Here is a 15,277-nt window from a genome sequence, read left to right on the forward strand (position 1 = left end):
ACACATTGCTATGTGTGACACCGCAGGAACGAGGAACAACATCGTACCTGCAGCCGCCGCCAATTAGGAAGGAAGGAGGTGGGCGGGATGTTACAGCCGCTCATCTCCACCCCTCCTCTTCTATTGGACAGCCGCTTAGTGGCGCCGCTGTCACGCCGCACAAACCGCCCCCTTAGAAAGGAAGTGGTTCGCCGGCCACAGCAACGTCGCTAGGTAGGTAAGTATGTGTGATGGGTGTTAGTGATGGCAGCGATTTGCCCGTGACGCACAACTGACGGGGGCGGGTGCTTTCACCAGCGACATCGCTAGCGATGTCGCTGTGTGTAAAGTGGCCTTTACTCCAGGCCCTCATTGGAGTAAGATTTCTTTAAATGTTTAGAGCTTGGGCAATTTTCTTTATAACCTAACCCTGCTTTACTCTTCTCTACAACTTTATCCCTGACCTGTCCAGTGTGTTCCTTGGTTCTCATGATGCTTTTTAATCTCTAATGTCCTCAAACAAACGTCGGAGGCCTTCACAGAACAGCTATAATTATACTGAGAATAAATTACATGCAGGTGGACTCAATTTACTAAATAGGTGACTTCTGGAGGCAATTGGGTCTCCGGATTGTATCCGACTACAGGCCTGAATATACAGTTACATCACAAGATTTATATGTTTAAAATATTTAGAAAAGAAAGTATAATTTCCTTTGTTCTTCACAAATACTTGCTACTTTGTATTGTTATATGACATAACATCTCAATATAATAAATTTAAGATTGTGGGTGTAATGTGAAACCAAATGTGGAAAAATTCACAGGGTGTCAATAGTTTTTCAAGGCACCGAAACTTTACATTTACTTTTTTTTTCATATTATTGAATCATTTCCAAAGTCACTGCTCTGTAACTACATTTAATCTATTCTCGCACATATGCAGACATTGTTTGCAGATTTTTGGCCGCTGCACAGAATGGTTCAGATGCGTTAAGCCCTCTGGCGTCTTGATATGGAGCGTGTCTTGATTAAATGTCTGAGATCTGATGAAAAGCCAGACGATCTTTGAAATAAAAAAAATGCTTTGACACCTGCTAAATGTTGGCCTCCGGTGAAGAGCAAGGAAAAGGATCTGGATACAGTTCATCTCTAAATGATTACCTTATACTTTATCCTCGCCCTCTGGGGATATGCAATGAACTTTGTTGCTGGTCCTGACTCCACATCTGTTTTGTGAGGTTGTATTTCCACAGTGTCATATTATGTTCTTATTTAGGTACAGAAAACACATTTAACCTCAAATATGATATATAGTAACAACACTAAATATATATGAATGTCTATATGGCATTTATCTACAACCCCAGTAACAAAAATGTTGGGACGCTGTGTAAAATGTCAAGAAAACATGAATGCAAAGATTTGGAAATTTCGTATAGCCATATTGTCACGCACAGAGTAGGAGAGGTATGTATTTACCGCGTGACACACGTGTTCAGACCGACGGGCGTCTGGCACACTACGAAAAACACCACTAAGGTGGGACACCGACCAGGGGCACTTTAATGAGGGTGGACGCTGTGGCTAGGGAGATGGATAAGGGGAAACCTCCTGAACTCACCTCAAGCAGTTACCTGAGCTTCCTAGGGTCCCTATACACAGTGTTTCAGCCCGTCGCTGAGCCAGATACCTAATCCCTCACTAGCCCTGCAATCACCCCTAGCTAGTGAGATGGCCGGAGTGAGACACTAGTCCCACCGCTACACTAATGAGAGAAAAGGAAAGCCAGACACTGAAGGATACAAACACCAAAATCCACGACTGCAGACAGACTCCAAAGTACAAGTTGGATGGGCACAGGACAATTCCCCAGCAGCTCCTTCCACCAGGATGGCCAGAATAGAATGAATTCTATCAACAGCAAGGACTGCTGTGAAAGCCTCACTATTTAAACCTAAAGAGGCGTGGGCTCAAAACAGCTATAGCTGACCTGCACTGCTAAAAGATGCTGGCAACAAAACTGGCATTTAACTCATGAGACATGAAAAGAAAGTAAACTCCGTTAAATGAGGAGTCAAGATGGAAAAGAGAGGCTCTAAACAGCAGGGAGACGACCGTGACACATATAGTATTCACAACGGTACATAGAGCACAGATGAGAGGTTGAAAGTTGGACATTGTCCCATTTCATTAGAAAAAAAACTCATTTAGAGATTGATGTCAACAACACATCTGAAAAAAGTAGTACCCGGGCCACATCTACCATTGTGTAGCTTGCACTCTTCTTTTTACAACAGTCTGTAAGCATCTGGGAATTGAGGAGACCAATTGCTGGAGATTTGGGAGAGGAATATTGTCCAAATCTTGTCTGATGTATGATACTTGTTGCTCTACAATCCAAGGTCATCTTTGCAGGATATATCATTTCATAATACATCAAATGTTTTCTAGGAATTAATTTTATGGACTGCAGGCGGCAGGTTCATCATCCACACTCTTATTTAGTGTAGCCATGCTGTTGTGATGAAGGCAGTATTGTCTTCCTGGAATATGCAAGGCCTTCCCTGAAATAGACATTGTCTGGATGGAGCATATGTTTGTTACACGGAGTTTTGCCGACTGTCATACTAACATTGGGACTCTGTATTTGCAGATTCAGACACTCTGTCTAATGGTTTCTCTGGTGTCTAGGGTCAACACAGACAAACTAGTCTGTCGACCTGCTGTGTGCTGATTCATAGGCAGACTAGCAAGTATTAATATCTGCTAGTTTGCTTGTTCCTTTGGTCACATGTTATGAGGAGGCCTATCACATCTCCTCCCTCCTTTTTATGCAGGTTGAAACCTTCCACCCATGCCAGCTATAGTTTATACTATGTTGGTCTGTGAAGTGTGGTATCCCAGACTTACTGATGAAAGTTATGTTCATTACTTGGAGCAGTTGTGGAGTTTACCCCTGTTCCTTCCTGCTCTTATTTTTCCTCCTGAATCTCTTATTGTCTTTACCTGTGTGTGTGTGCTATGTGCTAGAGTTTTGGTTTCCCATGTCTGTCTTTATCTGTGGTTTCATCACACTCATGTCCCGTCCCTCCCTGGGGAAGGGGAAATCAGATCATCACAGGTCAGAAGCCGGGCCAGGAAGGAGACTCAGGCCTTTCCACCATCAGGAGTATCCCTGAAATTAGAGATAACATAGGGCCCCCTAGTTGAGGGACAGCCTAGGAGCCCCGATTATCTGATATCCCATAGTCATTGTGAAATTGTTGGTCTAAAATCTTTATATTATGCTCGGCAGTCGTAGCTCCTTGCATATGTAAAGCGGGCTTTACACGCTACAATTTATCTAACGATGTGTCGGCGGGGTCACGTCGTAAGTGACGCACATCCGGCATCGTTAGTTACATTGTAGCATGTGAAACCTCCGTGCGATTGCACGTTAAAACGTTGATCGCATGCACGTCGTTCAATTACTAAAAATTGAACTTCAGGTTGTTCATCGTACCCAGGGTAGCACACATCGCTGTGTGTGAGACCTCGGGAACGATGAACAGATCTTACCTGCGTCCCGCGGCTCCCGCCGGCAATGCGGAAGGAAGGAGGTGGGTGGGATGTTTACGTCCTGCTCATCTCCGCCCCTCCGCTTCTAATGGCCGGATGCCACGTGACGTCGCTGTGACGCCGAACGTCCCTCCCACCCCAGGAAGTGGATGTTCGCCGCCCACATCGAGGTCGTATTTGCAGGTAAGTGTGTGTGACGGGAAATAATTGTTTGTACGATACGTTCAACAAATTGAATGTGCCGCACATACGATGGGGGCGGGTACGATCGCATATGATATCGTATGCACAATCGTAAGGTGTAAAGCAGCCTTAAGCTTCCTATACTATGGGCATTAATGCAACCCCATATCATCAGAGATGGAGGAACTGAGTGCTGATAACAAGCTGGATGGTCCCCCTCTTCAGTCTGCAGGACATGGCATCCATGATATTCATAAACATAAAGAATTTCAAGTTTTTTTTTCATCTGACCACAGAACAGTTTTCCATTTTGCCTGAGTCCATTTTAAATGAGTTTCGGGACGGCAGCGTTTCGGGATTATGTTGATATATGGCTTCTTCTTTGTATGATAGAGCTTTGCAGCGATGAATAAGATACACAATAGTTCTCTATTGTATCACATCATCCGGTGAAGATCCTTCGGGGTTATCAGTGGCAGTTTTGTCTTCCGTATTTAATCCCGTGACATCTTCATTGTATCATTGTGACAACACCTATTGTTAGATCCCTATCAATGTACTACATAAAACATGTATACAAAAACATGTAAAAAAAGTGTCATTTTACGCGCCATTTTTCAAGCCAACATTTTGGGTTTTTGCATCAGAAAAATCTGCTACAAATACTGAAAATGTGTACATACCCTTAATGAATCATCATCAGAACCTTTTATTCTTGACCTCTGAATCCAGACAGACATTGATGTAAGTAAATTTGTATCCAGACCCTTCCAGTATCCGGGGACCCAGAGACTCGCTCATCCTTTCCACGTAATTGTGCAGAAGTGGAAATTGTGCCAGTCTTCCTGTATGTGTCATTTCATGGCAGATGTCGCTCATCATGTGAAGCTGTTATTAATATTTAATGAAAAAAAGATGTCAGGAATGGATATTGTCTGAATCGCGGTCGAAATCACAAGAATTATGTTGGCATGTAGTGACGAGCTCTTTTTATTAGAAGTTAACAATATTAGACAAACGGCACATTACATGTCATTCCTTTATGAAGGACGTACTACTGTGACATTTATATTTCTCAGGACAGCTGTAATAACTTTTGGTTTTGTGTCTTTGCTCTACTGCAATAGATATAAAAGGAAAGCATAAAGTATACTCCATGTTTTAAATGATTTCGGAATAAGCTCTCATATGTGTGTATGCAGTGGCGTAACTAGAGTCTGATGGGCCCGGTGCAAGGTTTGAGCCTGGGACCCCCCACATGTTGGTCAGATGTATGGGCCGCTGTAGCGTTCAATATCCTATAAAGACATATGAGTGGCCCCCCTCCCCCTTCATTGTGTAGTACTGACCCCCATCCTGTACTAATGTCCCTCATCCTGGGCCACGTGCCGGCAAATTTATCCCCCATCCTGGTGTATGACCTCATCATGGTAATATCTTGGAATATATTACCCCATCCTGGTATATATGTCCCCATCATGGTCCATCCTGGTATATGTTGCCTCATCCTGGTATAGATGTCTCCATCGAGGCCCCATCCTGGTGTATGATCCTATTATGGCTATATCCTGGTATACATATTCCCATCATGACCCATTCTGGTACATATCCACATACTGACCCCATCCTGGTATATATATCCCCATCCTGGTATATATGTCCCCATCATGGTGCCATCCTGGTATAGATGGGAATATATTTGGTTTTTATAAAGTTGCCTAATAATTCTGCACAGTAATAATTACCTGCATGAACAGATATCCTCCTAAGATAGCCAAATCTAAAAAAAAAAACACTTGGGGCCATGATGGTGACATCTATTCCAGGATGGGGTCTGACATAATGAAACCATCCTGGAATAGATGTCACCATCATGGCCCCGAGTGGTTTTTTTTTTAGATTTGCCTATCTTAGGGGGATATCTGTGCAGGTAATTATTACTGTGCAGAATTATTAAGCAACTTTATAAAAACCAAATATATTCCCATCTCACTTGTTTATTTTTACCAGGTAAACCAATATAACTGCACAAAATTTAGAAATAAACATTTCTGACATGCAAAAACAAAACCCCAAAAAATTAGTAACCAATATAGTCTCCTTTCTTTATGACATTCAGCAGCCGACCATCCATAGATTCTGTCATTGCTTGATCTGTTTACGATCAACATTGCGTGCAGAAGCCACCACAGCCTCCAGACACTGTTCTGAGAGATGTACTGTTTTCCCTCCCTGCAGATCTCACATTTATGAGGGACCACAGGTTCTCTATGGGGTTCAGATCAGGTGAACAAGGGGGCCATGTCATTATTTTTTCATATTTTAGACCTTTACTGGCCAGTCACACTGTGGAGTAGTTGGATGCATGTGATGGAGCATTGTACTGCATGAAAATCATGTTTTTCTTGAATGATACCAACTTCTTTCTGTACCACTGCTTGAAGAAGTTGTCTTCCAGAAACTGGCAGTAGGTCTGGGAGTTCAGCTTCACTCCATCCTCAACCCGAAAAGGTCCCACAAGTTCATCTTTGATGATACCAGTGTGACGCCCTGGCAAAACCAGGTAGTCACACACACATAGACCCCCGCATAACACCTTCCCTCACAGGGTTACATCAGCCGACCTGAAACCCTAGTCAACCCCCCCGGGAAAGACGAGCACACCAGTGGGCGGGACCGAGCAGATGGAAAACGCCCACCTAGGGGTCTGGAGAGCCCGGGGCGGGAAAACAGTTAGTCTAGTCTAGTCTAAGTCTGCAGTTGAAGTGAGAGATTCGAGTGTGAAGCTCAAGTGCAGAGGCGCCGGAGTTGGAGTCCTGGTGCATTGGCTAGTTGGCAGACGGTGGTTCGTGTCTAGCAGGAGACGGGAAGATGGCTGCCGGAGATCCGAGGTGGACTGTGGCAGGGTTGGAGCCCGCCGGTACTGACACCGGAGAACCGACCCGTAAATCGTGCACAGAGGGGGTACTTGGACCTTGAAGCCAGGACCGGAACCAACGGCCTAGCTAATTAACCAATTGAGGGCAGGATTATAGGTCCTGTCCCAACCAAAGTCCCAAAAGCAGACAACCACCTACCGAGGGGGATAGGGTATCTGCAACACCCATTAAGATACCACGGGTCAGCGTCAGCGGGCACGGCTCCCAACAATAGTACCGGGAGCGGACTCCCGTGTTCCACACCGGGAAGTCCAACACAACACAGTGCAGAGGAAAGTGACACAGACCACCAGCCCAGGTGGGGGACCAGAGTACAACCGGCCACGGCGGCCAGCCACCAGCACCTTGGTTAAGTACTGGACTTGTCTGATTTCTTTAACCGTGAGTAAGCTGAAACTCCCTGGTCTGACCAGGCGCACCGCCATCACCGCCCCCTGCACAAACTCACCGGGTCCCCGGGGCAACCATCCCTACCCACAGAGGGGTTAACAACCAGCTGCCATCCCATCGCCCCGGGTGTCCCACAGCAGCAGCGGTGGTGCCATACTTCACCACACACCGTGGGTGGCGTCACAATCTGACTACGGCAAATCCAGTATAAATATGTCCCCTTTTTTTTGGAGTGTCCGCGTGACCCCCGGGTCCGGAGAGTCCCTCGAGCCACACCGCGGGTCCGGATCCAAGCAGCCCGGCTGCTACTGGAGTGGGGGCAGCACACCAGCCCATACCAGTACACCACCTTCACCTTGCTGGCGCCTGAGTCGGAGTGGAGCTCTCTGGCTTTTACTGATCCAGCCTCTGGCCCATCCATCTGGCCCATCAAGAGTCACTCTCATTTCATCAGTCCATAAAAGCTTTGAAAAATCAGTCTTAAGATATTTTTTGGCCCAGTCTTGATGTTTTATCTTATGTTTCTTGTTCAGAGGTGGTGGTTTTTCAGCCTTCCTTACCTTGGCCATGTCCCTGAGTATGGCACACCTTGTGCTTTTTGATACTCCAGTAACGTTGCAGCTCTGAAATATGACCAAATTGATGGCAAATGGTATCTTGGCAGCTTCACGCTTGATTTTCCTCAATTCATGGGCAGTTATTCTGTGATTTTTTTTTTGCCCAACACGCTTTTTGCCACCCTGTTGGCTATTTGCCATAAAACGCTTGATTGTTCGGTGATCATGCGTCAAACGTTTTTCAATTTCAAGACTGCTGCATCCCCCTGCAAGACATCTCACAATTTTGAACTTTTCAGAGCCCGTCAAATCTCTCTTCTGACCCATTTTGCCAAAAGAAAGGAAGTTGCCTAATAATTAAGCACACCTTATATAGGATGTTGATGTTATTACACCGTACCCCTCCTCATTACAGAAATGCACATCACCTGATTTACTTAATTGGTACTTGGCTCTCAAACCTATACAGCTTGGAGTAGGACAACATGTATAAAAATTATTATGTGATCAAAATACTCATTTGCCTAATAATTCTGCACACAGTGTATACTGCATTCTAGAATACTGTATATAAGAGCCCAGGTCACTCTGTATAACATAAAAAAATAGTTTTATTATACTCACCAGGTGGCGGTCTGGTCCGATAGATGTCCCTAGTCTTGATCCAGCTCCACCTATCTTTTTGTGATGACTGTCCTCCTTCCCTGCTCCAGGTTGAGGATGCATCCTATGTCACCCACACAAAGCCCTCCATTGCACTCATGAATCTGTGCACTTCTCTCTGCCCTGCCAAGGGTAGATCAAAGTATTGTAGTGCACACGCGCGGGCGGTCTTTGGCCTTTCCCTGCTTCTGCACATTATAATACTTTGATCTGCCCTCAGCAGGGTTGAGTGAAGTGCACCTGTGTAGGAACACAATGGAAGACATTGTGTGGTTGATGTACGATGCATCATCCAAAATGAGCAGGGAAGAAGGACGGCGATCATAAGAATATGGGAGGTGTTGGATCAAAACCAGCAACACCCATCAGGCCAGACCGCCCCGCAGGTGAGTATAATAAAAGCTGTTTTTTTATGTAATACAGAGTGGCCTGGGTTCTTATATACAGTATTCTAGAATGCTGTATATAAGAGCCCACTGGTGGTGGCCGTAGTTTAGTGGGGACTATCTGATGACTGATTCCCTTTAACAATCTGCCACTGCTCCTATGACGATTCTGGTGCCCCTCAGATCTTTATTCTTCCCCGTCTAGCTATCCCAGGCTGACATACCATTTAGTTCATATCGGGAGCAGAAGGAACCGAGACTTGTTGGGTAACATTGGCACAGGAGCAGTGGGAAATCATTAAGTTGAATGTTACTGTTTTGTTATTTTATGGAATCTAAGGTGGCTGGCTGGAAAAGCCCGTCCATGTTCTGAAGTCCATCCTTTGAGTCCCATCACATTGTTTGAGTCTGTTTCTAATGAGCGGATGGAAGTACCTCTCACCTCTCCACTGAATTGATATAACGGTTGTACATGATTTCCACATAAAGAACATAACCCAAAAATGTATGTCAAAAAATAATTAAGTATTGATGACATTAATGTCTTGTTTGTCCGTTTTTCATCTCCTAGGAGTCTTCTTCTATTTGAGTTCGGCTGTCAACCCCTTGATCTACAACCTCCTCTCCAGACGCTTTCGCTCTGCTTTCAGAAACTTTCTGCCCCCTCTCTTTAAACACTGGACCCCTAAACTTCCTGTCCAGGTGCTCGTTCCCCAGAAGAGCACCATAATTTTGGCCAATCGAAACCGCAAAGACTCTGCTGAAGAAGGAAGTCCTTCGTTTCCCCATCGTGCCTCCGTCTGCAGCTCTCATCTTTCTACTGTTCTGTGACCGGGGACATGGCCAACTGGGCTTGAAGGGTGGTCTTAAAAAGCATGGGCATCAGACATGTTCGGTTAATGTTTAAGAGAGCTAAAAGTCCTATTTCTGGGAATGACTATAGCCAGCGGAAAAAACTGAACCTCATGCTACATCAGAAGCTGAAACATCCATACGGGAAGTGACTTAGATGAAGAACAGCTTTATCATTTCATTGCTAAAGTAGATTAAATCGTCTTGCTCTGTGCATGTTGATCACTGTATTCGACTGATGTTTTCTTGTACTTTAAGCCTTGTGAGAGTAAAGCAGATATATTTTATCCTTTTCTATGACTGACAGATAAACAATGTACTTTTATATGCAGAGTGTGATAAAACAGAACATTTTCAAAGGGCTTATAATATATGAAAAAAGGAAAAGACTTAGCCGAAAGATCCTCTACTTAAAGAAAATATTGATGTCTTGTAGTGTAGCCGTGCCATAAACTGGTTCTTCTCCCATCACATAAGATTTTGCACAATAAATATATTATTCCATAGTGTTGCAATTATAGGAGATAATTTCCTTACATGTTTTTGGCGTAAACACATCAGAGGTGATTTCTGTGATTTAATATTGATGACCTATCCACACGATATACTATTGTTCTGTCTTTTGACACCTGCATCGATCAGGTGATTGAATTTCCCCTTTTGTTGGCTGTGACACAGCGCCATAAATGTATTGTGGCCATGAACGGTATTGCAAGTTTTCTAATGTGTACAGTATGTGAGTTTTCACACACACACTATGAGGGTACGGTTCCACTTGAGATTTGTACGGACGAGTGGAATCCGAAAACATTGAATTGCACTCGCACCAGTCCAATACTATGGGGCAGTGTCCATCTGTGATTTCTCATACCACAGCGGCATGCGGAATGAATCGCAGCATACTGTGTTTGGTAGCGAGTCTCGAGTCACGCACGCCCATATCAGTCTACGGGAGCGTGTGAAACATCGCACTACACTCACATGTCATGCGACTGCAGTGTGATGTACGCAGAGACAGACAGCAGAGGAAATGGGGAGAAAGTGCTCCCCCCCTCTTCTCCGCAGCTGTGACCGATCGCAAGATCGCATCACAGTTGCATGACCCTCGGCTGACGCATACAGCAGAGGGTCATAAGCGTATCACTTTCGATAGTCTTAAATTGGAAGCTGTATAAGTGAAACCGTACCCTGAGACATAGACTATCACTGGCACTGAACCAGTGGTGCAGCACCCAGATATAGCGTTCCAGAAACCAGAAGGTGGCAGGGAGAAATTAACCCCTGATATAAGTAGGCAATAGCTGGGAGATACTACAGTGGAAGATACTGGCCTGGATCATGACACTGTCAGGTCCAATATGCACCCAAAACCATAAGCATAGTTCTAATCCCTGCCTAACTGTCCCTATATTTAGTGCATAGATAAAGAGATCTTTAGAAAAAGTCTTTCTAAAGATTCTTTATAATATGCTAACGAGGCCAGCGATTAGTCATGAGGGTGATACTTCCCTTGACTAGCTGCCCTCATAGCCTGTTTGCACGCCCACAAGGGTGCTATTCAATGCAGCGTCACCAGCGGTGATGCATGTACCTGTACCACGGTCAATGCTGAGCTGAATGCCTCGCATTTCCGGTTATGCACAGTATGAAGCCAGGTGTGGCTTCAGACAGGTCTAGTGCGCATGACCAGAAGTGTGGGACATTCAGCTCGTCCCGCATTTGATGGAAAAATAAAAAATGTTATGGATCTTGGAAGAAAGGGAGGAAAAAATGGAAAATCGCCTGGTGGTGAAGGGGTTAAACATTTATATAGCAAACAGTTGATTGCTTGAATGGCATTAGAGACCCATTGCAGTCGATGGGAGTTTTCCAATTTTATATTCAAAATTCGAAATGGTGTTAATTATAACATTGCATGCCACAGATATTGTAACAGCCACATCCAAGCCGGGAAGGCGGGGTGTCTGAGGGACCCAAAGTCCCTTTTAGCAAAAGGCTCGGGCAGATAATTGTATATATTTGTTGTGTGTTGTCCGATTTTTGATCCAAAAGCAGATGGACAGCACGTTGACCGCTATGTTGTACAATAGGACTCTTCAGATGAACCATCTTTCTCTTGGTCCAACTCTTCGTGAGAAAAAAACGCAGCATGCTCTATTCTCTTCTGAATCATCCCTTCTAAATACAAGAAAATCGGATCCCACACAGATAAACCGATTTTTACGGATACATTTCCATTATTATCCTAGGAAACTGCGTTTGTACATGTAGAATTTATAATATAGGTCTATGAAAACGGATCGCACACATACGTAAGAAGCTGACATACGTACAGCACAATGGTGAAAGTCAGCTGAAAATTTTTATAAATTTTAGGATGAAACTTGGATGATTTCTCAGATGCTCATCTGTACCTAACCACAAAGGAAAACACTAGAATTATCAATAGGACCCTACAGATTTTGCATGGAGCCCTGTACCTTTAAGAAAGTTCCAAAAAAATTGTAAACCGACATCAATGCACACTCATCATTATATATTCCCCGATTCAGAACTTTAACTTTCTATGGTCATAGGTTCATTACTTTTCATGGTGGGTTATAATTTACTGGCAGTGTCAAGCGGTGTTTGGCTTTGCACTCTCTGGGTGTCATGGTGGCATCAGACTATTTTTAAACTGCCACAGAGTCTGACAAGCAACCTGAGGTCTCTTAGTTGCTCAGCCTGACTCGGGCATCGGCTGATTTAGCTTCAATGCTCTCCAGTCTAGTGAACTGGTGCTAGGAGCTCAGACTGGTGTGACCACTCACAGCCACCATCATTCTTTATAAGGTATTGGATTCAGTTGTTCCTCCCCGAATATAGCTCGGCATTGCTTCAGCGATACCAGTCCTTATTATAGTGATCCAGAGCCTGTTGATCTGTTGTGTGCTTTCCTATGTGGTGTGGAAAGATCCCTGTTGGTAATTTATTTCCTCCCTGTGTTTTATTTCTCCCTGGGCACGTATTGTTTCTCCCCTGTGTCTGATTGCAGTGTGCATGTGTTTTGATTTTTCCCCTGTCTGTGGTATTTGTGGGGTTTGCTTCTCCGCTCTCGGCCCTCTCTTGGGCTGGGGAAGAGGGGGTGTTAGATCAGGGTTGGGGCCTGAGTTAAGGGGGCTTTACACGCTGCGACATCGCTAGTGCGGAGTCGTTGGGGTCACGGAATTTGTGACGCACATCCGGCCGCATTAGCAATGCCGTTGTGTGTGACACCGATAAGCGATTTTGCATCGTTGCAAAAACGTGCAAAATCGCTAATCGGCGACATGGGGGTCCATTCTTAATAATCGTTACTGCAGCAGTAACGAAGTTGTTCCTCGTTCCTGCGGCAGCACACATCGCTGCGTGTGACGCCGCAGGAACGAGGAAGCTCCCCTTACCTGCCTCCCGGCCGCTATGCAGAAGGAAGGAGGTGGGCGGGATGTTACGTCCCGCTCATCTCCGCCCCCCCCGCTGCTATTGGGCGGCGGTTCAGTGACGCTTCAGTGACGTCGCTGTGACGCCGCACGGACCGCCCCCTTAGAAAGGAGGCGGTTTTCCGGTCACAGCGACGTCGCCGGGCAGGTAAGTATGTGTGACGGCTCTGGGCGATGTTGTGCGGCACGGGCAGCGATATGCCCGTGTCGCGCAACAGATGGGGGCGGGTACCCACACTAGCGATATCGGGACCGATATCGCAGTGTGTAAAGTAGCCTTTAGGGTCACACTGGCGGTCCAGACCTAGCTACCAACAAGCTTACCTCTGGGATAAGGGACAGCGCAGGGTCTCTAGCCATGGATTTCCCCTCTAATCTACTATTGTACCATATACAGTGAATGTATTTTATTTAAGATGTAAATTTAATCAACTCAAATTTTACATTTTGTAAATGATAGGCTCCTGTTTTGAAAATTCTTTAGGCCTTCCCAGCCTAAAAATAGCAGCCTGCAGCCGCCCCAGAAGTGGCGCATCCATTAGTTGCGCCAAGTCTGGCACTGTGTTGGCTCTTTCTGACTGCCCTGGTGTGATGTCAATCCATAAATTACTATTGGGTTTGATGTCAGCTGTGAATTGACAGCTGGTTTCAAGCCCAGGGTTTAGTAATGGATAGGCATCTTTCAGACACCCCCATTACTAACCTAGTAAGTATAGAGTTTAAAAAAGCATGCACAGGAAAAAATTGTTTTTGAAGAAACACTCCCCCACACTCTCTGGTTCAACAATTTGTTAATTAAAATGAAATCCTCGAGGTTCCAATGTAATTCAATGGTGTAATGTGCCATGACACCCATCATTTCCTATGGAGCTCTGTTCTGAGAACATTCTCATAACAAAAGTCCAGCAGCAGCCCAGAATTTCTCAAGCTCATGAGAAATTCCTTACCTGCCAGCTGACATCAACCCCAAAAGGATTACCTCAATTGCCACCACATCATTGCAATAGGGAATAGCAGTGTCACGCTGCACTAGGAGAAGCTGAAGTTACAAGCAATGTAACTTCAGAGTTCAGTTAATAGATAAACCACCAAAGGGCAATAGAGTAGTCAGAATACTGGGTTAGCAGCAGGAGATCTCATCAATGGCACAGGGATAGACAAATCATGGTCAGGTGATAGCCGAGAATCAGAAGCCGAGAAGTCACAGATACAGCCAAAGGGAGAGACGGAGGTTGAGGTCAGGAATGTGGATATAAGTCAGATGCCGGGAAGTCCAAGTATAAACAAGGGAGGAGGACAAATAGATCAGGACTGAGATAAGACAGACAGGGAAGGATACACAGTAGACAGGAGTGGGTAGTCAGGGACCGGGACAGATGGATGGATGGAAGAGGGTACTGGTCAGAATCGGGTAGCAGGACAGATCAGGTAACTCATCAGAGCCAGTAATACACGCTGCAGAGCATAAACTATCACTTCCACTGAACCAGAGGTGGAGCACCAGGTTATGGTGTCCCGAAACCAGAGTGAGGAAGGGAGGAGTTAACCCCTGATATGACCAGGCTGGAAATGGATGAAACCAAAGTGGCAGATAATGGTCTTTATCATGACAAGCAGGGCATAGTACCAGAATTGGCACATCTAATGGATGCGCCAGATCTAGGGTGGCTGCCGGCTGCTTCTTTTAGGCAGGGAAGGGCCAAGTAAGCATGGGCCTTCCCAGCCTGATAATACCAATCCTCAGCTGTCTGCTTTACCTTGGCAAGTTATAAAAAATTGGGGTGAAAACATTTTTTTAATCATTTATTTAAATAATAAGCAAACATTGTGTGGGATCCCTTTTATTATTGATAACCAGCCAAGGTAAAGCTGACAGCTTAGGCCTTTAGCCCACAGTTGTCTGCTTTACTTGCTTGTTGTTTATCAAAAATAGGTGGGAGCCGATGTCATTTTTTTTCTTTATTGTTCACAGCAACTTACAGGCATCTTCTGCATGTAATAAAGCTTATACACTGAATGGTGTCAATCAAAAGTATAAGTCATCCCGCAAAGAATAAGCATTCATATGGCTGTATTACCAAAAAAATAAAAAGTTATGGTTCTTGGAAAAAGAGGAGAAAAAAAATGTTTCCCAAGGAAATGTAGTTGTATTTTATACTTTTCTCCTCCTTTATGATTCATGTCTGGTTTTGACTTGAAAAACGGCATCACAAAATCAAAACTAGATCTGCAGGTGTACAAGCGCACTTAAAAGACTTAATCAATTTCCATTACCCATGTCTCATAATGAATTGTACACACTTGTGCCT

General features: G+C 44.8%; 1 protein-coding gene across 1 annotated transcript in view; it reads left to right on the forward strand.

Moving 5' to 3' along the window:
• Positions 1-10,222, forward strand: part of NMUR2 (neuromedin U receptor 2) — a 59,575-nt gene extending 49,353 nt beyond the window's left edge. Inside the window, exon 4 of the mRNA XM_075342224.1 lies at positions 9,230-10,222. Coding sequence (XP_075198339.1) covers positions 9,230-9,489 — 260 coding nt within the window. The 3' untranslated portion in view covers positions 9,490-10,222. The remainder of the gene's footprint in view (positions 1-9,229) is intronic.
• The last annotated feature ends 5,055 nt before the right edge of the window (positions 10,223-15,277 follow it).

The sequence above is a fragment of the Anomaloglossus baeobatrachus genome, chromosome 4, assembly GCF_048569485.1.
Source record: "Anomaloglossus baeobatrachus isolate aAnoBae1 chromosome 4, aAnoBae1.hap1, whole genome shotgun sequence".
Lineage (NCBI taxonomy): Eukaryota > Metazoa > Chordata > Amphibia > Anura > Aromobatidae > Anomaloglossus > Anomaloglossus baeobatrachus.